The 25,411-nt window shown below is 41.5% G+C and overlaps 1 protein-coding gene across 1 annotated transcript in view; it reads left to right on the top strand.

Moving 5' to 3' along the window:
- Window positions 1–20,755, top strand: part of ALKBH8 (alkB homolog 8, tRNA methyltransferase) — a gene marked incomplete at its 3' end in the record, with an annotated part of 47,008 nt that extends 26,253 nt beyond the window's left edge. Inside the window, exons 8-12 of the mRNA XM_084285545.1 lie at window positions 6,211–6,317; window positions 10,050–10,204; window positions 11,039–11,304; window positions 18,962–19,111; window positions 20,186–20,755. Coding sequence (XP_084141671.1) covers window positions 6,211–6,317; window positions 10,050–10,204; window positions 11,039–11,304; window positions 18,962–19,111; window positions 20,186–20,755 — 1,248 coding nt within the window. The remainder of the gene's footprint in view (window positions 1–6,210; window positions 6,318–10,049; window positions 10,205–11,038; window positions 11,305–18,961; window positions 19,112–20,185) is intronic.
- Between the last annotated feature and the right edge of the window lie 4,656 nt (window positions 20,756–25,411).

Here is a 25,411-nt window from a genome sequence, read left to right as displayed (position 1 = left end):
CATGTGCACTTCATGCCTGAGCTCCACTGATACCAATGGGGATTGAGTTAGGCCAGCCTGGGGAGTGTTTCAGGTTATGCTAATGTAGGCACCTAGTACCTGCTTTCACAGCTTCCAGTGCCCTAACAGGACTTTAATGTAAGCATTAAGAGTTTATGGACAAATGTAGTTGTCTTCATCTTGAGCTGAATCCTACCCTACTGCTTGGAGTTACCTTGGCTTCCTGTACCACAGTGTTACAAGCAGAAAGCTGAGACCTGTAGAGGAGAGTAGGATTTGATGAACAACCCGGAAGAGTGAGGGAAGATGATCTTCCACTGTACTGGATGATGAACATGCAGCGTGTTTTATCCATGCCATGAAGTATCCTGAACCTGGAAGGACTTGGAGTGTTATGTCAGCTAGGAGGTCTGTGCTACACCAGTAAGTGGTGTGAGTATCACCCCAGTTGTAAGCATTTCAGGTCCTCCTTTCTGGAAATGAGTCTCATTACTGTAAGGGTTTCCTGTCCCACCTTTGGCAGTATTTTTTACTCAGCCAAGGACTTGTTTGTCCTGTATTGATTATTATTGATGTTATGTGGAGGCACTGTTCACAGTCCTTCACGCTGCTTCTGCTCCAGAAAGCTTGCTGTTAAAGATTATAATTGTCAATGACAGGATGATAAATGTACAGGTAGGGTGGCATGGGAACAAGGTTAGGGATGAAGAGTTCTGCACATGTATTTGTAACCTCAGGAACACGGAAATAGCTGATTTACAACGTGTTTCCACATATGTTTATAAATGACCATTGATTTTTAAAAGGTGATATACTCTTTTTGAGCCCTGAAATCCTTTCTTTTCTACTGAGATACTGAAAATCTCTTTTGAGATCTTACAATTTTTTTCACATGTAGGAAAAAAAGTGGATACACCAGAGCAGCATGTGCACAGATGTGCATGCTAGAACTCTGTAAATGTCATCACACTTGCATAATAAAGTTGTGCTTATTACAGAACATCTGTGTCTGTGTTGAAAAGACTTGTTCAGTGGTTTCTTGGTGGTCATTTGGTATAGCATTAAATGTGTAAATAGAGGGAGTATTTGCTTTCAGGACGTGGAGTAATACATTAAGTACAAGTCTGAGGAGATGTACTTGAAGTACAGAACTGATTCCTTGGGTTGTCTTGGCTCTAAATCGTGAGCAGATTGAGCCCTCTGGAAACCACTAGGATTAGGATTTTGCCTTTTTATTATAGTCATCTTGTGCTCTTTCATTGAACTGTAGTCCCAGTACAGAGCTAACAGTACAAATTACACAGTATCAGGAAAAGAAGATGAGAGATTTGGTGCATGTGGGGCATGCTCTGCTCTGGTGTAGGTGGATGCAGCTCCCAGTATGTCAGTGTAGGACTGCCCATGGATGTAAGGGAAGACATACGACTGAAAGGATGGAAAATATTGCAGAGAAGGCTAAGTCAATAGAAGAAATGAAATGGAGACTAACAGCATTAGCCTCCTGCTTTCTGTGTCCTAAAATAATTTAAGCTAAGACCTAGGGAGGCCATTTATTAAAGATTTAAAATGGCATGTTTGAAAAATTGAATAAACTGGATGTTGAGAACTTGACGAACACTCTGTCTCAGGATTCACAGGAGGACGTTGAGGTCATATGCTGGGGTTGAGTAGGTATTTTTCAGAAAGAACGATGTTATAACTGTAGTGGAAGAGAGAGGGAAGCAGTAGTAATGCAACTGATCCATTGTACTGTAGGTAAACATTCAGCCTGAGCTGGGAGAAGTACTGCTATCTTGTTCCATGGATACAATCTCCTTGTGGTTATCAGGACAGTTAACAGCAAGGTGAGACCTCAGAAGGAAAAGAATGCAGTACTCTGTTTTTTGAAATAATTGAGGTCTAGGAAATAAATGCTTAAAAACTAAGAGGAATAAATCTAAATACTATATATAATGTATATGGATATAAATAATATAATAATAGGATGATAGAGGAATAAATAATGCATTGCATGGGTCAAAGATTGAATACAGTTTTTAAAGAAAGAGAACCTAGAAGTATATTAAATATCTGATTAGTGTCACTGTAGTGTCTAGATAGATAAGCAAGCTTAGCATGAGCTGGTATGGTTTAGCTTAAATCTGATCTGGGTGAGGCCTGGTGCATGTGTTAGAGACTTTCGAGGTAGGCAGTAGTGAAGTAATATTCCATCATCGTGATCATTGCACTCATTTTCTGGAGCATGGCTAGAGACCATGATAGTGGATGTAAATAACAGGTTACATAAAATAAATGTCCTATGAGATAGGTTGGGAAAGGTAATCCTACTCTCTGCCCCTAAATATTCAGAATATTCCTAAATTCCAAATTTTGTAAGTTAGTATGGGTTTTGCAGTCAATGAAAGATGCTGAAAGTTATTGATTGATTCCCTGAGTCCCACATAGGCCAACAGGCTCTCATCTCTGCACTGTGTTGTTCAAGCTCTGTGTGTGGGCTTTAAACCTCTCTGCTGTCTTTGAAGTAGAAATTCTTTTTCATCTGTTTTACACGCGGGAAACTGCTGTGTAGGCTAATAATGTGTGTTTTCTCTCTGAAAATTCAGTAAATAATGTCAGAGAATGGAAAAATATTCCATGTTGCACTTCTTTGAGTTTTAGAGTATGTTTCATCTAAGGTAGTCTATTAACATCAAATACAAATTGCATCGGAGACGAAGCTTAGAAAAAACCTGTTGTTCCCCACTGTAGCAGTGAAATTCTTATTGACATTGTCCTTACGGTCCCCTTGCTCTACTTCTGTTTTGCCTTTGGATCAGTACTTATTTGATAGCCCAGTCGTTCACCTCCTTTCCCCTGCACTTTTGGGAGGTACATTACTGCAGCACTGAAAGGTAGCACAGACTTCTCGTTCCCTGAGGAGTTAAGAAAAACATACTTTCTTCCCTTTTACTTTCATGCTGGATTCTTTTCTTTTTTTGTGTGTGTGTTTGTTTAGCTGTATTTTATACCAGAGGAACAATGTTTGTGATGTGGGTGTTGCTTTGCTTTGATGTTTAGCCATCCTTGAAAGCTGTTTACTGCTTCATGTGCTCCCTCGTCATGAACACTCTTAAATAACCTGGCATAATGACAAGATATTTAAATCCACGAGTAGGTATTATTAGCTGTTTGTGTTTCTTTCAAGTTTTTGGTGTATATATAGAGAGACACTTCTTCCACACTACAAAGAAAGAAGGTAGAAGTTGTGTAAGATCAAAGCATCCACTCTCTTTATTTTTGAATGTAATCCCTGGGTGATGCACCATGGGCTAGCAGGAAATTTGATCTTTATTGACTCAGCCACCTAAGAGAAAGAAGTAAATAGGTTAAAAAGAAAAAAAAAAAAAAAAAAAAGAAATTGGAAATAGCTCCCGTGGAGCAAAGCTGTCATGAAGCGGATTGATTCAGCAGTGACAGAGTTACTTTATTGACTGTGAGTCCTTAGTAAATTAAAAAGCGGGCTGAATGCGTTAATCTTTTGTGTGTGTGTGTGTGACAGTGACAACTGAGAATGCTCTGTCAGGATAAAGACACATATAGGAGTGTGGGGATGTTATCTGCTTCAGTCAGTAATAGGCTTTTCAGAGATAAGAACGGGGTTCTTCAAAACCCTTCTGGGTTAAATGCTCTCTACTGTACAATAGACAAAGACCAGAAGTACTTTGGCTTGGTTTTTAAGCCTTCAGGTGCAGGTATTATAGATGAAGGCATAAAACATTAACGCAGAAATTGCACTAATTTTTCTTCAAATGTTCACAGTGGGTTCCTTAAATTTGATTCTCTTTCTGAACTGCAGTGTCTAATTTGTTAAGAGAAAATTGCAGAATTTCCGTATTCTTCAGCTAAGGATATCTGTCTGCTTCATAAACAGAAAGCAGTTTTGAATTTGGATTTTTGACTCTTCCCATTACAGCTAATTACTTAATGTCATTGCTCATTTGCAAATAAATTAATCCTTTATTTATATTTTGCCCCAAATCATCATTGCTTGACATAAGGGTGAAATACATTTAGAATGGGAACAGCCACACACTGTGAGATAATAACACAGAAACTTTTCCTACACAGGAGAGTAGGGAGCAGGGCCAGAGCTGGGATCCTTTGCTGGTGAGGATTAGATTTGCCAGATACTTCATACAGCCTGAAATGTAAATCCCCACATGAAAATGTGAAAGGGGCCAAGGTCCTCTTACAGGTCCTGGAGAGAGATGGGAACTGGAAGTGTAGGAGACCCTACAGAACGGGCAAGCACTAGCTCCTGGAGAAAATGTAACTCTTGAATGTCATCTGCAAGAACTGGGCTTTGTTGCTACTACCAGATAGCAGGACAGAGGGGTAACTAAGCCTCCAAAGAAAGAATCTGGACAGTGTCTGTTTTTCAGTTTATTCTGCTACGCTCCTGAAGAACCCAGTCTCATGCTCCTTACACCTGTCCCTGAGCAGCAGCTGGACAGAGAAGCAAAAGAGGCTGAGGTGTCCTCTCATCCCTTTAATCCAACCACTTCTCTCTTCACTTCTTCTCATGCCTTTCCCGTACTTGCTGTTCTTGATCAGTCATCCTCTGGTTTCTTTACCTTACCAGAGTGCTACTTTTCACAGAGGCATGTGCCTAGCCATGCTTTGTGTGGCGCAGCCCCCTGTTAGATCTGTGAAGCTTCTTTACCTGGAAGAAATTGCAATGTGCAAGGGAAGGAGTATATTAGAAAGTGGCTGCCATTCATTTTTTTGTGTAGCTGTTGAAATGTTTCATAGTAATTAATCAGAGCTCACAGGTAGGCTGTATTCCTGTTTTTCCGTGTTTCCTTTACCCTTTCTGTCCCACTGTTCGTCATGCTGATTTCTTTTCTCAAATTTTATGTAGTTCATCAGGAGCAGAAGCTGGTGCTCTATGTAGGTGGTATTAAAGCATAAATATTTTTTTCCCTAAAAATGTAAATGGCATTGTAGTTTGCTCCAGTGTGCACAACAATAAATAGCAATAGTTGCAAGTGGTAATTTATAGTGTTTAAAACAGTCTTGTTTTATTGTCTGTCTTTTTTTTTTTTTTTGTGCTGAATGACTAATCATTGCACCATTGTTTTCTTTTGATTAATGCATCTGTATGCAGAAGCAAAACTGCTTAATTTGTTTCAATCTGGTGTAGCGTAGTAAGTCTGCTTTTAAATTTCATCCTTAGTAGGTTACAAATCAGGTGGCACCACTTTTCATGGTGTTTGTTCTCAGTGTAGTTAGAACCATGACTTGAATGATTTTTGACCACCGTTTTTTTTATCGTTACGTCTTAATCATTTGGCATGCTTAAAGGACCTGTTACTTGTTCTTCACAGCAGGATTTTCTCTCATTTGGGAAGTTTTGTAAAGCTGAAAGCATTACCTCAGTATATTGCCATGGGTAGAAGCCAGGTGGCACGTAAGAAAAGGCTGCTCTGGTAGTTGGCATCTTAGTCAGGATCTTGGGAGACTCCTTGTCCTTTTTGTGCTGCAGAGCTCTAAGAACGTGGACAGGTTGGAAATGATTTGTCTGCCCTAATACTTGTTCTTTAAATGTTATGTATCTACCCTGAGTTAATTGTCTCAGTTCAATCTGCTGAGAATAAATGGGCATTTCTAGAGGGCTTGGGGTCATCCCACATCACTTAGCTGCATTTTAGACTATGATGAATTGCCCTGCGGAGATACTTGTCTCTCTCTGCATAAACCTTACAAAAAGGCAGTAGCTGACTGCCTTATCCAAGTTACACATCTGGGCTAGCAAATGACCCCTCTCCTTAGGCAGCTGCCTTTAGTTGTAAGGTAATCATCTCTTCCTACATCACAGGTATGTATAAAGATTAAACAGAGCTCCCATGATCTTGCAAATGAAGTTGTTACTGTGAAAATAAACTATTTATTTTAGTATCTCAATTGTATTATATATAAGATAATGTGTATAAAAAATTTTGTGACAGCCTTAGATTTCTGAACACACTGCTGAAAGGAAGAGATCTGAAGGATGCAGGATAGAAACCTAGAGGCTTTTGTTCCTCTAGGACATATGTAGCTGTTTTGTGGCAATATTCTGATTAACACAATGAGGAGACAAACAAAGCTTGAGACTTGGAAATGCCTGGCATGTCTGTAATGCTCTGTAAGTCGTACTCATTGCTGGTGGTCGTTTTTGTTTCTTTTTAGATTGTGATGGATTTCAAACACCCTGATGGCCACACAGTGGCAGTTTTGCTGCCCCGATGCAGTTTATTGGTGATGTCTGGAGAATCCAGATACCTGTGGACACATGGGTATGTGTAAGAGCCCTTGCATGCTGATAATAGGAGGAGAAAGTATATTATTCATTTGCTTTGATAATGTATTAAATGTTATTATTCATTTGCTTTGATAATGTATTAAATAATGTATTATCTGTATCTAAAATGACTCTGTATTTAAAATTACTCTGAAAGAAACCAAGAGGTTTTAAGATAACTATACACATTCTCTCCTCTGTCTAGATGCTGCTCAGGTTAAATTGAAGAAAAAAAAAAGGGAATTTTAGGAAGCTAGTTGTCAGTCCACAAGGTCACAAAAGGAAGTCCTCCTGGGCTCTTTCCCATTGATTTAGGACCACTTTAACTACTGATAAGGCTGCAGTATAGTGAACATGTTTGGGATCTTAGGAAAAGAGATTTCTTTAAAGGTGTCTTGAGGCTTTGCTTATTGTAGAGTTTCAATAAGATTTTTAAATCATGCACCACTGGGAAATACTTACAATAGGAGCACTGAAATTGACAAAGAAAGCTAAAAACTTGGTGAGGATTGAGAGTGACAGTAGTGTACTTCAGAGGAATAATGTGTAAACCCTTGTATTGGACAAAAATGCCCATGATAAATGTTTCTTCCTTTGTTTGACCCAAGCAGTCACTGGTTACAGCAGTGAATTGGAGAGACTAATTACATTGTGTAAATTAAACATCAAATCCTTTTATTGGCAGACTTTCTGCCTTTTAATTTTACTGGTTAATTTGTATTATGAAGAAGGGTGAATATGAACTCCCCAACGATGCTTACATTGTTCATTTTTATAGAGCACTTACACTACCTGTATATTCCCTCATTAAATTAAATAATTGTAAAAAGAAGCTGGTACTCCTGACATGCATTATTATGGAATCATAGAATCACAGAGTCATTAAGGTTGGAGAAGCCCTCCAAGATCACCTGGTCCAACCATCCCCCTACCACCACTGTCACTCACTAACCCATGTCCCCAAGCACCACTTCCAACCTCTCCTTGAACACCCCCAGGGACGGTGACTCCACCACCTCCCTGGGCAACCCATCCCAATGCCTGACTGCTCTTTCCTAGAAGGAACGTCTCCTCATTTCCAACCTGAAAGAAGTCCAGGGCAATGAAGTCCGGCATTATAGACTTCTTACTCTGTTCTGTCAAATACTGTCAGTCTTTTTTGGAAGGGTTGTCTACAAATCTGAGAACATAGTTGCTTCCATGTCAGTGATGTTGCTGGCCTGGGGACCAGGAGGTGGCCCAGGGGAGCTGGCAGGGCATCTCCAGCCCTGGGACTTTCTACCCATATATTCCCATTCCTGGTGCTTGTCTGCCTTCCTTAAAAATAGTTTTTCTGTACGATAAATATTTTTAAAAGCAGTAGTGGGTCAAGATGCTCAACTGAGGTAGATGGGTAATGGAATCTCTTTATTTCAGAATGGGTAACGCTTTTTATGTTTTTCTTTTATCTTTTTTCTTATTTTATTTTCTGATGTTGCAACAATAGGTACTTCAGATATTTCTCTCAACTTCACCTGGTGCACTTTGTTACTTAATGGGCATCATCTGAAACCAAGGAGAACAGAGATAATAGGGTGGGCTTGCACAGTTTGCCAGTAAAGAGCAAGTTTTCCTTCATGCTAGTGAAATACGCCGTTGCAATTAATGAGATGAATAATCCAGCAAACAAGTGTAGTTAATTCACTTGCATACATAACATCAACATGTATTTAAGATCGTTTGTGATGCCTTTTATCTATTCCCCAGAAATCAAATTAGAGAGCAAAAGGTTCATTTTTGGAATCATTCTGGAAATGTATTCGCTTTGTTTGTTTGGGAGCCAAGAGAACTAGAGATTTTATTTTAATTAACCCTGTTAACAAAAGGTGCACAGGAAAAGGATTTTTACAGCATTTTATTGTTGACATTGAGAATATTGTTATCAGTCCAGCCTTTATCTAGCATTCTTTCTTGTAGCATGGACAAAAGGAGAAAGCATGTAGATTGGAACCACAGAGCCCAGAAAAAGAAGACTTATATCTGAAAATATTCACAGCATTCACAGCTTATTGCTGCAGATTCAAAAATACTTTATGTAAAGAGAAAATAAAATAGCAAATCTGCAAACTTGGGATTTGAAGTTCTGCTGTCAAGGGAATCTTGGCCATCATTAGCTGGTTATTTCATCATAGTTGTAATAACTGCCATGGACAAGGCAGTTTTCTTATTAGATCCCATGCTTCCCATGGCTGTCTCTGGGAGATTTCTACTAGGTCTGCCCTGTGTTGTCTTTGTGCAAGATCTTCATGGACCATCAGTGATTTCCAGACAGGAAGGACCTGTGCTCTTTCTCTGTGATGGGACTAATGATTGGCTTCCCTGCGGTAGGAAAGGTGACATACAACAAAGTACTGTCCCGCTGATCAGGCTGCCTTCTTGGCATTCACATCATTCTGCTGCTTGGTTAAGCACAGGCACTGATCAGTAGTTTCGTGTGACCTGCAAACAAGTTCCAGTAGCAATAAGAGTTGAGACTGTTCTGCTTTATTGAAAAATATCAGAGACTTTTCCCCTTGCTTCTAGTTCAGCTTATGAGGGTTAAACTCAGCTAACCAATATGGAAGTCAGTTTTATACTGAGAGTTTTTCCTTCTGGGAATCAAGGACTTTGAAGTCAGCAGCTCTGAAGAGGCTTCACTGAGGCCAATTCCTTAGAGATGATCTCTTTTTTTTTTTTTTTTCCTTGGGAAAATTTCTGCATTTGTCTCCTTGATGACTAAGTTCAGGAAAGGGAAATGTATCAGTGACAGTAGCAGCTTTGAAGTACCAAGCTATTTCCCTAAAGAGTTTTGATTTTCTTCAAAGAATATCTACTTTATCCCATGTGCAAGTGATAGGAAGCCACATGTGGGTGCAGCTGTATCTCTTATATCATGTTGTGTTTCCCATTTTACTTTCTCATTTTCCTCTTGTCAATTTTAAGAGATCTACTGTAGAGCTATTCAAAATTCTACATTGTGGTGCTTTTTGCGATGTAAATCTCTTCATAAAATTGTTTGAAACTTTTTTCACCTCCAAAAAATGTTCCAAGTTGCTTTCATTTTATGAATTTTATGCTTCCAAAAATGTTTTTGTTTTCCATTAAGATCTGTGTCAAAGCCAGAAGTAGCTTACGAAGCTCTGTTCCCAGTTCACTTGATTGATAGATTTTCGTCAAGAAAGATGAACAGCAGAGCTGCACCCTTCAGGCATTTTTGCAGATCTCTGAAGTGCTAGTCTTTGCATCTTCTGCAGTCAATAAATGGAAAAGCAATTCTGTTGCAAAGCAGGCTTTGTGAAAAGGCTCATTTGTAACAAGAACCTTCAATCTGCCAGTTTAGAGCTGGTCAATACTATTCTAAGTCCATAGCCTCCATTTTTTCTAGTGTATTTTATCTTTAATGAATATATTTCAGATAAAGGCCTAAAAAATAATCGAACTTGTGGAGGGAAAAGAAGTAAGGAAAGGGAAATATAGTTCCTTTCAATTAAATAACGCTTTAATTAACATCGTTAGTTTATGTGTCAGCACTTCTTTTTTTGTTCTGTGAAATTGAATAAGCTGAAAATAGAAGCAGCAGTACATTAAATGGCATGTTGTAATCACACTTGTCAGAGCATTTAAGAATTGCCTTGTTATAAAGATGGATTGCTTATTTTTTTCTGATGCAAATTGAATTATTCGTTGATTTTGTGTTACTTTGTTTTAGGATTACACCCAGAAAATATGATATCATTCAAGCTTCTGAGCTGGGACAGAAAGTTGGAACGATCACTGCTGATGTTGGAGATTTAACACTAAATCAAAGGAAAACAAGGACATCGTTTACATTCAGGAAAGTGAGGAGAAGCCCTTGCAACTGCAGTAAGTGTCTTGAGGTGATCTCCCAGTCAAAACTGTTATTTGCATATCATCAATATGTAAGCACATTTCTTGAGCAAATTGGTTTATGCCTTTAGATAATTTTGGCAGTCCTGGGAGTTGTTCCTAAACACTACGGGGTTAGCCATGCAGTATGGTTTGAATTAGTTGCATCTGCGTGGTTGCTGGAGTTTCAGTATACAGGAAGGTATTTGTCTAACACTGGAGTCAGATGATTAATACAGAATTTTGTGTTTTTCTGGGACCTTAAGTGCTGGAAGAATGTAATATAACAGAAGTAGCTACTATTCTTCAGTTCTGGGTATTTGAAGTGGACTGTAGTTTTGTGAAAATAAGTACATTAGAGTGGGAAAAGCAGTCAGATCTGCAATGATAGAACCATGTAAGTGCCTTAGGGCAGTACAGATAATAATTGATAGATTGCTCAGTTGTTATGTGGAACCTGAAGTCCAATTGTGCCCTCAGAACAGCATTTCATGGGAATTTCAGAGGCAGAATTGCAATGGCATGGTCTCTGATGCTAGGGGCATTGTCTCAGTTTTGAAAACACAAACCTTGTTAATAGAGTAGGATGAGTGATCACTGTAGACAGCCTCTGGTACACATGGGCAGGTTGCTTGCTGTAAAATCATCAAACGGTGCTGCAGTTTGACCTGTGTTTCAGTTCTTAAAAGGTGAAGGAAGGAATGAAACACTTGTTGCAATTTAATATTTCACTTTTATTTTTGTTTTGTTTTGCTAAGTAAGTTTAATTAATATGAAATGACTTTGTTTAAAAAAAGATGTTCTTGTTTGCATATCTGTTGGTACATCTAGTTTACCCATCTGTCTGTGACAGCCAGAAAGGACAGCAAAGACAGGTACAACCATCGTTTCCCCACAATGAGATGGAAGCCTCGGAGCTGGAGCAGGAATATGTCCACAAGGTGTATGAAGAGATTGCCACACACTTCAGCAGTACCAGGCATAGCCCGTGGCCCCAAATTGTGGAGTTTCTCAGATCACTACCAGAAGGGTCAGTAGTCGCTGATGTTGGTTGTGGAAATGGGAAATATCTGGGCATCAACAAGGATCTGTACATGGTAAGTAGTAGCCAAAGTCATTTGTTTTCATTAGTACTAGCATTTATTCTGTTGTGCAGTTGTACTATGTTGGAGCTTCAACTGCAGGAGGAGTGCCAAGAACAGAAAGCTGTTGCCTGATCCAAGATCAATTACCAATTGTGTTAGGCTTCCTGATCCATTTGCGATGTGTGTTAAACTTTCAAAACAATTTTTGCTTTGCAAGTCAGAATATGTTAAGAAAAAAAATTGTGATTGGTGCAGTTGATTGAAAATTTGTAATGCGTGTTATTGTTTTTTTGTTATTGTTATTAAGTAAGATTATTAAAGGGAAAATAGTTGGGCAATTTGAATTCTTCCAAGAAGTGGCTGATATGTGGGAAATGCAGTGTACAGGTTGCTGAGGTCTCCATGGACATTCCTTGTTTTAATACATCTTCAGTTCCCTTTGGCCTGATGGCATGGCTCATTTGTGAATGATACCATGGTTGGCCTTCCCACTTGAATCTGTGCATAGTCCCGGTAAATATACCAACATAAAATGCGTGCGGGAGTTTCAACTTCAGCACATGTTTCTATAATTTCTCTCTCACTCTTTTCTTCACTTTTCAGTCGTCCTGATGTCATTGTTCCTGTGTTCTCATCACCTTCCCTCTCGCACAGTCTGTGCTTAGCTCAGTTTTACTTCTCTCCCTTCCTATTATGGGATCATGAAGCACATACAAATATGGACCAACAGACTGTTTTACTGCAAATGTTTCAAAGACTTTCTTGCAGGGTCAAACTTTTTGTTGTTCCTTTTACCCAAAACAAAACTTTGAGAGGTGCACATTAAGCTGTCCCCTGTTCCAGAACTGATTCTTTCATGAAACACTTAAAAATCCATCAGGCTTGAAAGATTCTATGCAAGGCAAAACATTCATTATCAATAATAAAAGTCAGACTTGTTTGTCTGTTGCAAAAGAGAAACGAGAGTTTCTGTACTGCTATTTATATTCAGCTATAAGACATAAGTTGTTATTTACAGCCCTGTCTGTATTTGTAATGCATTTATTTTCATTACAGCTCTTATAAGATAGAGAAAAAAAAAAAAAAGCAACTGATTTATAAGTAGGCATGTTTGTGCCTGACTGCAGTAGCCTGAAAATAATTACTAATGTTCAATACATTTCAGTCTTCTGCTCCCAACTAATTGCTTTCCTGTAAGAAAAATCAGCAAACCTAACTAGAGGGGAAAAAGGTTTTCCAGGGCTTCATGTAAGTCACCTGGTGCTAGAATGAATTTGGGAAATTGCTGCTGTATAGGTTTCTGGTAGGCTTTTAAAGTGAAGTCTCGGTGAGGTTCGGAAATTCCCAGGACCAGGCTGTGTTCTGGAGCCCACAGTTAACCAACGGAGGGAAAGAAGGATCATGCCTCTGCTGGCAGTCAGCTGAATGCCAGCCCTGCCCTTCTGTTCCCTTGGGTATTAACTCATCTCCTACATGCCTGCAGAAGTCCCGAAAGTGGAAAGTGAGAGTGAAAGAGAGGAAAGTTTTAAAGCAGTTGAGACAGTTGAAAATAAGCATCTGGAGATGGTTTCCTCCAGCTGGCCACTTACCATGGGTTAGGCATGGATCTGAGGCTGAGGGGGTGCTTCATGCTTTATATACCAGGTGCATTGTTGGGCTAACAGGACGGTCTCTAGATACAGGGCACCCATTTCCTCCCTCGTTTACTCCTTGTAGCTCGTGAACATAAAGTCAAGGCAGAAACTTACTCATCTGCATCCTTCCTTCACAGGATTGCTGTGCCTCTTGGTAAGTTTTTATGCACAGTGCATTGGAGCTCTGAGTCTAGTTGGGAAAGAAGAAAAACAGTACAGCCATGCAGCGTGGAAATGTTTTTCTCAGAAATACTGAAAATTAGGCAGAGGGACCTGAGGCAAGCACTTTCTGAGGTAAAGTGATGTACTTGAAAGGTTACTGTACATTTTTAGACAGGATGCTTCCAAGTAGCAGCTCTAACGGTGGGTCACAGCTAAGGTATCTCTCTTGATGTTTTAATCTTCAGGCAGTGCCTGAAAATGTCTTTGCCGTGGCCTGAGCAGTTGAATTTGCTTCAGTTTCTTTGGATGATTACATAGAGCCTTACCTACCCGGGTATCATTGTGTTACAACGAAATGCACGCGAGTCCAGCTATGCTCAGTGAAAATGACAGCACTGCAACAGCTGCATTGTTCTGACACAGTCAAGGAACAGCAAATTCGTGACAAGCACAAGTTCAGGTTAAGAATGTTTGAGAGAGAGAATCTGTGTCTGATGTAGTTAGGGCAGAGAGTGGAGAAAATCTCAGACTTCTAGTCTCAGATTACTTTTGTTTCTCTGTCTTCCCCAGCTATGTTTATATTGGAAGGAATGAAAATAGAGAAGTCTACAGGTTTTTTGTTTGTTTGTTTTCCTACCCAACCTCATTTGGGGGGATTGATTACTTTAACACTATATATTTAAGTGTTTTCAAGCTTAATGTTCACATGTATAAGCAGAGCTTTTATTTTTACAGAACGCAGTATTTCAGCCTTTCCTGTGCCCCCATCACCACAAGGGTTTCCTTCCAGAGCCTGTTGACATCATTGCAGTGTATCTCATCCATTTTGATGAGCTGTAGCTCTGTCTCCCAGTGTCCAAGCAGGTGTAGTGATGTGTAAATCACCACAGAAATGTGCAGCATCCCTGTGGGGCTAGAGTGTGAGTGGAAGCCATTGAAGCCTTTCAGTTTTGTGGTTTACACTTGCAGTTGAACTGATGAACTGGTGGGAAATCCAGTAATAACTGACTGTGCATTGGGTAGCTGTTTTTCTTATATAAAAAGAAATGACTCAACTTGCCAGAATACTGATGCTAGGAAGAAAAACGATGAGAACACAGGAGCCCAAAGGGTTCGTTTTAATACAGATTTCTGCACTGCATGTCATTCAAAGGTACTCAGTAATGTTGTCTGTATTTCACGTGACCTTGTAAGTCACCCCATGGCAGTGAGATGCGTATCTTTTCTTTTTTTCTTTATTTTTCCACCCTGTGTTATTGTCCCAAGCTGTTACCAGCTGGAACTGTATGTAAGTCTGATTTTGTGAGGGTGTGGGGAGGAGGGACTATGAAGATCAGCTGCATTAATGTTGTGTACTGGTGAGTGGTTTTTAGTTGCAATGGATCCATGCTGCTTGAGGACAGATTTCTATCTGAAGGACTTAGCAGCGAGTAAAAAATGGAAGGACAAAACTATCTGGCAAAGGTATACGTAGAGCCAGGTCACTGTGTATTTCAGTGATTGCAGGGTGAGGCAGAGGAACCTTTCCTGCCCTTTTCTCTCACCGAATTAGGAGTCATTGAAGTGATGGGAGTTCTGGGCTCAAAAGGAACTGGACAAGAGCAAGACAAAACCAGAATGAGCACTGACTTGCTCAACTTGGCTCTGTTGCTGTGTAATTGAGGAATGAGCTTCCCGGTTTAGTCCCAGCAGTTTCCACAGGCACCCTGACTGCATGCGATGGAAAAACAAAGCACTGCGTGAAGAGAACGCTGAAGGCCTGGCAGACCAACTGGAGCAAGGAGATTTGTCTTCCTTGCCGTGTCTGCGCTGGTGTCTCTTCTTCCTGTGTGTGTGCATGTGTGCTGGAATGTAATTTGGTTCCTTGAGGCTCTGACGCTATTAGTTATAGCTGAGGTGTTCCTCCGGGGAGCCACATAATTGCATTTGGTAGTTGCATTTCAGAATTAGATGTGGTTTTCTTCATCAGTTTCTAATGTGCTGAATCAATCAGGTTCCCAGATACTTAAATGAGCTAATTCAACCAGGTAGAGTTAGTAATAATGAGATAACATAGAAAGAAAATATATAATGGTGGGCACCACTGACCTGTCTTTACCTATCTTTATTTAAGCCTGTAAGATTTACCTTTTGCAGATTTGCAGTACCGTTACAAAGCAAGCTATTTATTTAGTGTCTTATGGCCCCTAATGATCAATTCCAAACAACTGCATTAACAAGATTTTATAAAATTTAGTTTAACAACTCCTAGCTGAAATGGGGTAGGTGAAGTTGCCTGAGAACCTGAAGGATTGGGATGGGATTTCTGCCTGTCTTATCCCTTTCCAAGGAACCCAGTGCAGAGCTGCTGCAAACTCAGACAAATCACAGGTTTTACACGTCTTTCTCCCTTCCCTTCTCCCCATCTTTTATCTTAGTCTTTTTTGATGCTTCTTTAATTTGTCTAAAGGTTTGATAATACACATTTCCTGGCTTAAAACAGGAGTTGGATGTAGATGGTTTTATCCAGATAAAATGAAAATCAGTGGCAGATATACCTGTTTAAAAAAAAAAAAGTGTACCATGAGCCTCAACAAATAGGTGTCAGTGGCCACTCTGACTCTGGAGCTCCTGTGATCACAAAAACAGACAAACAAACAAACAAAAAACAGTGAAGAAGTTTGTACGTGCCTGACAAAAAGGCAGGGATGTAGGGAATGGCTGCCTGGAGTAAAATTGATGAATCCTGAGAAGCAGACCTCCTCTGGGGGAACACTGAGAGGAGCAGAGCAGCTTGCTTGGAGGTGGACTGGCTAAGAGCTGGGTTCAGCTGAACAGTCAGCCATGCTGTTGGGGATACATGTAAGAAATTGCATGGCTGAAGCAAGCAGTTTGATCTGGAAAACTTTGAGAAAAGTGTAAGAAATATTAGAGAAGACTCAAAGATAACGAGAAATAGGGAACCTTAAAATGTATACAGCTTGGTTCATCAAGGAATATGCTAGATAAAGATTTTCTTCTTTTTGGACACCGAGCTAATAGCACTTTCTCTACCTTTCTACATGGTTCTAGGAGAGCTTAGCAAGGACAGTATCCTGTGCTAAACTTCAACATCAGAAATACAAACTGGCGAAAATTAAAGCATTCCAGTTTCATTTTAAGATTTTTTAAATGATTTGTGTTTAACTGGAGAAAGAAAAAAAAAAAAACAAAACTATTTTGAATCAAAACATTTCTTTGGACTATTTTCTGTAAATGAAGCTTCATCACATCAAAGCTTCCACTTGCTTCAGAACTAGAAATCTGTTAGTAACAGGACTGGAAGAAGCTTAGTTTGAGGTCTCTGTCTCTTGCTGTAAATGTTTTCTTATGGGATGTCCGTCTTGTTTTGGAAAATGCCCCATATGTTAAAAATCATAGATAGAGCCAGTTTCTACCTATAAGCTGGCACTACACTGCTGAAGTTAGCTGCTTTTTGCTAGGTTAGTGTTTTCTAAGAGACTGAAACCAACAGATACTGGTTTTGAATGAATGCGTGTCTTGTAAGCTACAAAATACAGAAATGTGGTGATTAGAAGTCTTGTTAAAATATCATGGGGAGGTTATTGAATAAGGGTGCTAAATTTGGTTAGCTCCAGCACCAGGCAGGTTTGTGGTGAATCCCACGTTCAGCATTTATGCATATATATGTAGCACCTATTATAAGGTAAGCATTAAAACCAGTTTAAAGGTAAGCCTAATATACCTGTTTCAGAGCAGCTGTGCATCCAAATTGATCCATTTCAAGGCTTTCCTTGCAAAATGGAATCTTTTTGCTTGGATGTAGATCCACTTTAACCAGTATGACATTACAAGGAAGCCTGACTTCGTAATTATTTGATGTAATTTAGATGCAAATGAGGACTTCACATTCTGGCAGTCGTGCCTTTGTTCTTGTTCTCAGTTCACTGAATTTCATCAACATACAACATAGTCTTTTTCAAGGTCATTTTAGGAGGGGAGGATCGAACTTCACTCTCCAGCCTGTTTTTACTGTGGTAGTGTAGTGCCCAAGCAATTCTTTCTGGGAAAGCCTGTGGAAGTTGCAAATGCTCTTCCTTCTTTTTTGGTTTGCATCAAATTGGACCCTTTGAGCTTTATTAAGTACCCCATGCTAATGTCTTAATTGCAAAAGTAGTTGAAGGCACTGGTAATGAGGTGTGGAATCACCAGCATGCAGGTTGTCAGCTAAACCTGCCTCTTGATGAGAGTAATTTAAAGACACTTCAGTTGGTTTCCAGCATGAAATGGTGGGGATTTATGTGTACTTCCAAGTAGACAAGAGTTCCCTCTTTTATTCACTTTATGCTTCAGTAAATTCTGAGAAGAGGCCAAGAAATAAATGGGAAGAAAGCAATACTTGGATTGATCTTGATCTTTTCAGGTCCGTTCAGAGCTAATTGGCAGGATGATATGTACATAGCCATAGTGCTGGCTTTCTGGAAAATGATCCTGGGTAGTCAGACTGGCATTTCCACAACAGTTTCATTTACTTTGGACCAAAAGTCAGGGGCATCAGTAGACAGAAGCTCACTTGGAAGCTTTCAGGAAATCTGACTGGGACAGAATCATGTTTTTCCTCAAAGTTGTGATGGTAGGTGGAAAGCTAAAATAAACTGAACTGATAAAATGAGAAGTTATGTTGGAAAATAGATTTATCACTGCAAATAGACTAATCATTGCAAAAGAGATTTTGAATTTTAGCAATGCTGTTGTCTCTACTGGGTTGATTAACCAGAGCAGTTTGCTATTCTTCTTGCATCAAGGATAGTTTAGTATTCTTTTTGCATCAAACAAAATAAACACTGTCAGAATTACTTATATAGGAACCTGAATCTGTGCTCTGGTATTTGCTTGTTGCTAATCATTGAAAATCAAAATAAACATAACATTCCGATGCAGGCTGAGTTTGATATATATGGCTTGGTAGTGGGGCTTTGGTTTGAGTAGTGAATGTTCGTGGCTGACATGCAAACGAGTGGTACATGTCTCACGCTGTCTCCTCTTACAGAAGAGTGTTGACTAGTTTGGATTTATTATTTTTATGCAAATGTAAAAAAAAAAAAAAAATTTCTAGACGCTTTTTCCTACTATCTTTGACTTAAACACTGGGTAAGATTCAAAGGGCAAAAGAAACATTTAATGACGTGTTCTGAAATGCTTCCTGGGGATCATTTTGTTTGGACTGTACAGGAACATTGAAAATTTTGTTGTGCTGAATATGAAAGCTTAATCTTTTGTGCATTTTGGTGCTGAGGTTGAAAAGGACTGTACCTGAGCACTTTCTTACACTGAAATGACAAAACCTGGATGATTAATGAAGCTGTGTGACATGCCTTAGAGATGCCACCGAAGTTGACACTTTGGTGTTTATACTTGTAGATTCAGCATTTGTGAGTTCAGAATTCGGCTGCTTAAAATGTCATCGGATTACAAGTAGCAATTGAAAGGAGACAACGATACCGAGGTTAGGTTGGGTCATCTCTTCCTTTACTATTTTCTGGCTCCTATGCTATTTTTGTGACCAGTTTTGAGAAATGTTAGGCTGAAAGCTGTTCTGTCGTATGCTGGTTCAAAATCAAGGTGCTATAATGAGCTGTCTAATAGCCCATCTGTTATCTTTCAGTTTTAAGTAAACACTTTTTTTCTTTCTTTTTTGTCCGTACCCAGGAATCATATTTGCTGCTTATTTGACACTTTTCTCATGCTCACTTGCTTTTTTGTTTTGAACTAAAATGTGTTACCTTGCTAGGAGACTGTGATGACTCCATTAGTGTAAGCATCGAGTGAAAATCATTTTCCAGTCTTGTAATTGTCCTCTTAGGAAAAGCTTAATGAAACGCTTTCTGTTACAGATTGGCTGCGATCGCAGCAAAAACCTTGTGGATATTTGTGGAGAAAAAAATTTCCAGGCTTTTGTGGGCGATGCCCTGTCAGTGCCAATGCGAAGTGGTTCCTGTGACGCCTGCATCTCTATCGCCGTCATTCACCATTTCTCAACAGCAGTAAGTCGCCCCCCTGTGCTCCGCTGTACTGCTGTATGGCTGTGCACAGCTACTAATGGTATAAAAATCTGCTGGTTTGGGCTCATGGGAGCACAAGGGAAGAACAAGTGGGGTGAAATTGAAGACTAGCGTTTGCTATTAATTCAAATAAGCTGTTGTCTGGTCAGAGTTAAGCTGTTACAGTGCTGCTGCCTTTGAGACATTCTCTTTACATTCTCCCTGTCAGGTGCACTTGCTCCTCCTGGCACTTGGATCTCTGGGTGTTTGTGTTTCATTTTGTTCTGCTTAAAATTAATGACTCTGGGGAAGGGGCTTTGCTTTGGTTATCAGAAGATATGTTACTTCCTAGCTCAGATCTTGATCAGATCTCATGGTTTTTCCTATGTGCCTTCATTCTTAATCTACAAAGAACAACAGGGAGACTGGTCATTTGTCTGCCTTCTCTCTGGGTTGTGTAAGCTTCTCCTGTTTAGCCTGGAGAAGAGGAGGCTCAGGGGAGACCTTATAGCTCTCTACAATGATCTTAAAGGAGGTTGTAGTGGGATGGAGGTCAGTTTCTTCTCCTAAGCACTAAGCGATAAGACAGGAGGAAATGGCCACAAGTTGCAGCAAGGGGAAATTTAGGTTGGATACTAGGAAAAATTTCTGCACGGAAGGGGTTGTGAAGCATTGGAACAAGCTGCCCAGGGAAGTTGTTTAGTCACCATCCACATCATCTACACATTCTTAAAGAAACGTGTAGATGTAGTGCTTAGGGACTTGGTTTAACGGTGGACTTGGCGGTACTAGGTTAAAGGTCGGACCAGATGATCTTAGAGGTCTTTTCCAACCTAAATGATTCTGTGATTCTAAGAGTTATTTACCAGTGCTTGGCCATTAGTGGATTATGTTGCTCTGTACCCACACATGTCAGGCAGAAATGGACGTTGCCCAAAATGCAGAGTGGAAAAAATTCCTCTGGTCTTCATTGCATCAGGGGGTGAGCAGACAGACGGCAGTAAGCAGGACGTGCTGCCAGGTCTGTTATTATGTCTGTTTATATACTAACTTCCCACTTCTGCTTTTCTGTTGTAGGAAAGGAGGCTGGCAGCTCTCCGTGAACTAGCCCGGCTTCTGAGACCTGGGGGAACAGCACTCATTTATGTCTGGGCAATGGAACAAGAATACAAGAACCAGAAGTCTAAATACCTTAAGGAAAAGCACAGCAATAAAGACAAGGAGGAGGAAATCAGTTCTGGCATGGCCCAGAGACTGCCTGGTGATCAGATGCCTGAGAGCAGCAGCCAAGACTCAGCGTGTACTGACCAGCTCCTCGACAACTCCAAGGACAAAGGCTGTGGTGCAAAGCCAGTGGCGGACTGCAGACTGCCCGTTCACACCAACCGAACCTCCTTTCACTCTCAGGATTTGCTGGTTCCCTGGCACCTGAAAGGTGGCACTAAAAAGAGAGGGGAAAGTGGTGAAACTGTGTTGTTTCCAGCTGGCTCTAAGGAATCGCAAGGACCCAGCCCTGTTTTCCACCGCTATTACCATGTCTTCTGCGAAGGCGAGCTGGAAGCAGCGTGCAGATCCCTGGATGGTGTGAGGGTTCAGAAGAGTTACTATGATCAGGGAAACTGGTGTGTGGTTCTAGAAAAGTTGTAGTCCTTGGTATTTTCTCCATTACCTGTTTTTTTCTGGAAGTACTTTTAATGCAGGCTACACCTATTACCTCTTTTAAAATAACAGAATAAAAGGTTGTTTACTGAATTAGTAACTATCACTGTGTGCCTGTGTTAACTAAATAAGGACCAAATTCAGCTATTACCTCCGTGGAGTGTTTATTTCACTTCTGTGAATTACAGGGAAGAGAATGCAATGAGTAAAATACTGACCATGGAAGTCAGTAAGGCCACGGTTGAGCTTTTAAAGACAAAAGGCCTGGTTCTTCATTCTCTTACACCAATTTATGCTGATATTGCTGTAGTGGCCTTGTGGTGTGGTGCCAGCTTAGGTGGCCCTGAAAAATTCAGGAAAAAGATTAAATTAAGGGCAGAAGCAGTGCAAATTTTCTGCAGGGTTGTTTCAACCCATAAATGCTGGTAGCTGGAACGAGTTTTATTTATTGTGCTTCAGAACTGACGCTGAGCTGGCTGACTCACAGTTACGCAGCCGCTGCTGCCGTTGCCTGCAGTGACCAGCGCAGAGTCACAGCAGGATTTATTTAACGCAGCCCTCGTGCTATCAAAGGGGCATGCCACCTGCAGTGACTTTCCAGAATTAAAATATAATGGACTCGCTTTTTCAGGGCGAATGGCTATCGGTGTCTCTGAAACCCAGACCTGCAGGGCTATGCCTTCATTGCCCTTTTCACTGATTCATTGCCTGTGGGTAGCTCTACAGCATAAGCAGGTCAATGCTGCTGTAATTAACGGCATCTAAACCAAGGTGCCAGTAGTGAAGGACGAGGGACAATGCTTTTAACCTGAAACAGAATAGATTTGGATTGGATATCAGGAAGAAACTTTTCACACTGAGGGTGGTGAGGCCCTGGAACAGGTTGTCCAGAGAAGTTATGGATGCCCCATCCCTGGAAGTGTGGAAAATGGGATTGGCAGGGCTTTGAGTGACCTGACCTAGTGAGCCCCCCGAAGAGCACTTGGAGAAGACGATCTCATTCCTCAGCTGCATGTACTGACCCTGGAGCAGCAGCCTTGTCCTAGCTGATTTCTTTTGTTTGAGCCATGTGGAGGCAAAGAGGCACATCCTTGGCAGGTGAGCCCTCTTGGGCACGCTTAGGAGTTGTTTTCCATATATTCAGTGCATACCACGTAGCTGGTAAGCAAGATCTTCATGTGTGTTTGTGGACTGGATGGTGAATTTCTGCAGGAGAAGCTTTGCTTGCTCCTTGGTAACATCTGTGGTCAGTCTGCTTGTAGGAGTGATGTGAGCAAGTCCTGGTGTCCTCAGGTGAGATGTGCAGGGGGGAAACTGAAGGCTTGCCCTTGCAGGAGCATCAGTCTTTGGGTGTTTCAGCTCGGTGTGTGTCCCAGCAGAGCCACAGAGGGCAAGGGGCTGAGCTCAGACCCTTGGCCAAGAGGGGAAGTTGCTTAGCCTTGCTTCTGCTCACAGCTGACATGCCATGGGCCAAGGGCAGTGCTGGGAAGACATACAGGAGTGTGCTGTGCTGGTAGTTATTTACATCACAAGTAAAGAGAAACACCGAATAATGCAGGTTCAAGCTATGAAAACCGAAGGAGTTGTGGCAATTAGCTGTGAAGGACTCTCCCTGCATGCTGCTGGCACTGGGGCACGGCGTAAGCAGGTGCACAGGCACCTCAGTCAGAATGAGAGCACATTGTGGTGCCTCCGTATTCACCACTGGTGCTGAGTTGGGCATGGGCTTAAACACTATCCTAATCAAGGGCCTTGCTGCAGCAAACAAACCCTGAAAGTTGAGCATGGACTTGGTGTAGCCAAGTGATGTTACTGGTTGTGAAAGCAGATTCTCACGTGGAGAGTGCCACCTTGGGAGATGCTGGCTGGCGGGTTAAACTTGCCATGTGTAATTCTTTACCAAAGGGGTTTTCCTGGCATTCCCAGTGCAGTTCTGCATGGGGAGCAGGGTGCTGCTTGGCTGCGAGCTGGAGGCCTGGCCCAGCAGCATGGCAGCTCTTCAAAGACGTGTGAAGAGTTGAAATGACTCTGACATCCTCCAAGGCTTGGAAATGTTCTGAGATTTATATTTGATTATAGCCAGCCAGTCTCTTTAGATGCTCAGAGAGGATGAAAATGCTGAGGGAGGACGACAGGTAGATGTTAACAGAATCTGTTGGGGAGGTTTATTGAGGAGCTCGTTACCCAACAGAATTACGTGCCACCACCGATGCCCTCTGCAGCTCTCGCTCACCCCTGTTTTCTCCCTGGGAGCGTAATGAGCTGAAGCTCTTTTGGGTCAACAGTTGGATTTAAATGTTACAGGTTTCACAGTGCAGTGGTTTTCATAATAACTGTGATCCGTTTTTTGGCCTTATTTAAATAACAAATGCGCCTAAATGGTTATTCATTTGTGGTCTAGGAGATAAGATAAAGGGAAGGCTGAGCTCCACGTGGGTACGACCTGTGCTCTGAATGCCAATGCGTCTCCTGCTGCAGTCCTCCCCCAGGGCCAGGCAGACGTCCTCGAAGTGCCTCTCAGTGCACCCAGCAGGTGGGGATTCCTCTCTGCCCCAAATACCACCGTTTGTTTCACTCTTGGCACATGCAGGCAAACACCTGGTGTGGGGACCAGAGGTGGCAGCTTGTTCTGGGGGTCGCTGTCCCCCTTGTTCACAGCCTCTGGTGCCTGGGACCCCCAGGGCCACCCCACCCCATCAGACATGGCATTTGTCCATTCATGTCTCGTGCTGTCCTTGGCAAAATAAGTGCTCCAGGGCAGCAGAATATTGGCCTGCTGGAAGCTAAGTGTGCAAATGATGCCATTTGCTGTCTTGGGGACAGACTAGAAAATGAAGCCTGCAGAGAACCAAAGGCATGTCCTGGTGTGGTGGTGCCTGTGACAAAACTCCCCCAGGTCTCAGGGAGGCCAGGTTACTCCTGAAGTGCTCAACTTCAGCTTTGTAGGCAGAGGCTTAGGAGAGCAGATGGCAAGGGGTGGCACACTGAGCTGTGTGGGGACCTCGGCCTCTTCTCAGGGAGCTTGAAGGACTGGCCTCAGCAGAGTGAGCAGAAGATGAATCACACAATCACAGAACTGTAGGGGTTGGAAGGGACTTCAAGCGGTCATTGGGTCGAACTCCTCTGCCAAAGCAGGTTCCTCAGAGCAGGCTGCCCAGGCAGGCATCCAGATGGGCCGTGAATATCTCCAGAGAAGGAGACTCCACAACCTCCCTAGGCAGCCTGTTCCAATGCTCTGTCACCCTCACCGTGAAGAAGTTCTTTCGCATGAGCTCTCGTACTGCTCCTCATGGCCACATGAATTCAGCAGAGGGGAAGGCAGTGGGAAAGGCGTTTTCCCCATTTTGGAAATTCACTGGTAATTTTGGTATGATGGAAGAATTCTTGGTAGATTCATGTGCCAGTCCTTAATCAAAGCATCAAAACCTACTCAGGAACCTATCTCTGGTGATTCCAAAAGAGCTTTCTAAGAGAATGTTCAGGTCTTTACTGAGCAATGGAAATCTCAAGTGTATTAGTTGCTTTAAAAAACAACCAAACAAACTGGTGCCATACTTTTAGTGAGGTTCCTCGAGATTTTTATTTTTGTGTGTATAATTTCCAAGATGGTTTTAGTGAAATCTAAAATGAAAGGTGCAGTCAGTGAGAAGTTCTACATGTGAACAAAATGCCACTTCCACGCTCAAGAAACTAAATACAGAAACATTAAGCTTTCATTTTAAGTAAATTCTTTGCTTACCAAATGCAAAAATAAAAAGCTGATACAGAAAAATCCCAAGTACAGTCCCTCAGCAAATCATTCTTCAGCCCTTGGACTGGCTGGTTAGCCTGTTTGTTTGTTTTTCCCATTTTATGTGAATCTGGGAGAGGTTTCAATGCACAAAAAGTACAAATTTCTTTTTTTACTGGGAACTGTATTTCAGAAAGCTTCCAAAATGGGATTTGGTTAACTTCTCTGCCTTGCCTTCTGCATAGTTATAGTATGTACGGTCTTGTCCCCTTATTTCTCTCCTTTGCAGTGACACTAGAAAACACTGGAACAGGGTGCTATGAATAGTTATTCCCTGCCACACAGCCGGCTGACTCACTGCTCCTCTCATCTGCATCCGTATTTTCTGCTGCCGTGATCTGTACCTTCTCTGGAGCGTGCGCTCTCTGTGTAGTGTGAGTGTAGCTGGCTCCTCGTCTGCGGCTGTGTGCGTCAGGTTTGGTTCCATGTTGCACGTTCTTTGCTGGCAAAGGCCCACTGAGGTGTGTCCTCTGATACACTGCAGGTCCCATCCCTCAGCTGTGCTGAAAACTGCTTGAGAGGGCTGCACAGAGAAAAACTGCATGAGCTATGTGATCTACAGGAGAAAAGAGACCCGAGGCAGCAGAGATTCCCCACCTGAAGGTTATTCCTGCAGATCTGTGCTGTGGGTCCCCACAGCAGAAGACGCAATTTGTCCCCCTCCCAAGGTTTTGCTTTGCCTGATCTCTCTGGGTTTTGTTGCTGTTGTCCATTTGTTTGTTTTGCAAGCATGATGATGCGTTTATAATAAGCTTTTTCAAAAAGTGACAGATGAATTATGAACCATCAAAGGAATGAAATCCAAACCGATATTGTTGTGTTGGCAAACAACACTCCGTTTTCTTGCTTCTAGA

This window comes from Netta rufina (genome assembly GCF_964035555.1).
Source record: "Netta rufina genome assembly, chromosome: 1".
Classification (NCBI taxonomy): Eukaryota; Metazoa; Chordata; class Aves; order Anseriformes; family Anatidae; genus Netta; species Netta rufina.
Note: the sequence above shows the minus strand (reverse complement) of the source record. Positions and strands in the feature narration are given on the sequence as shown.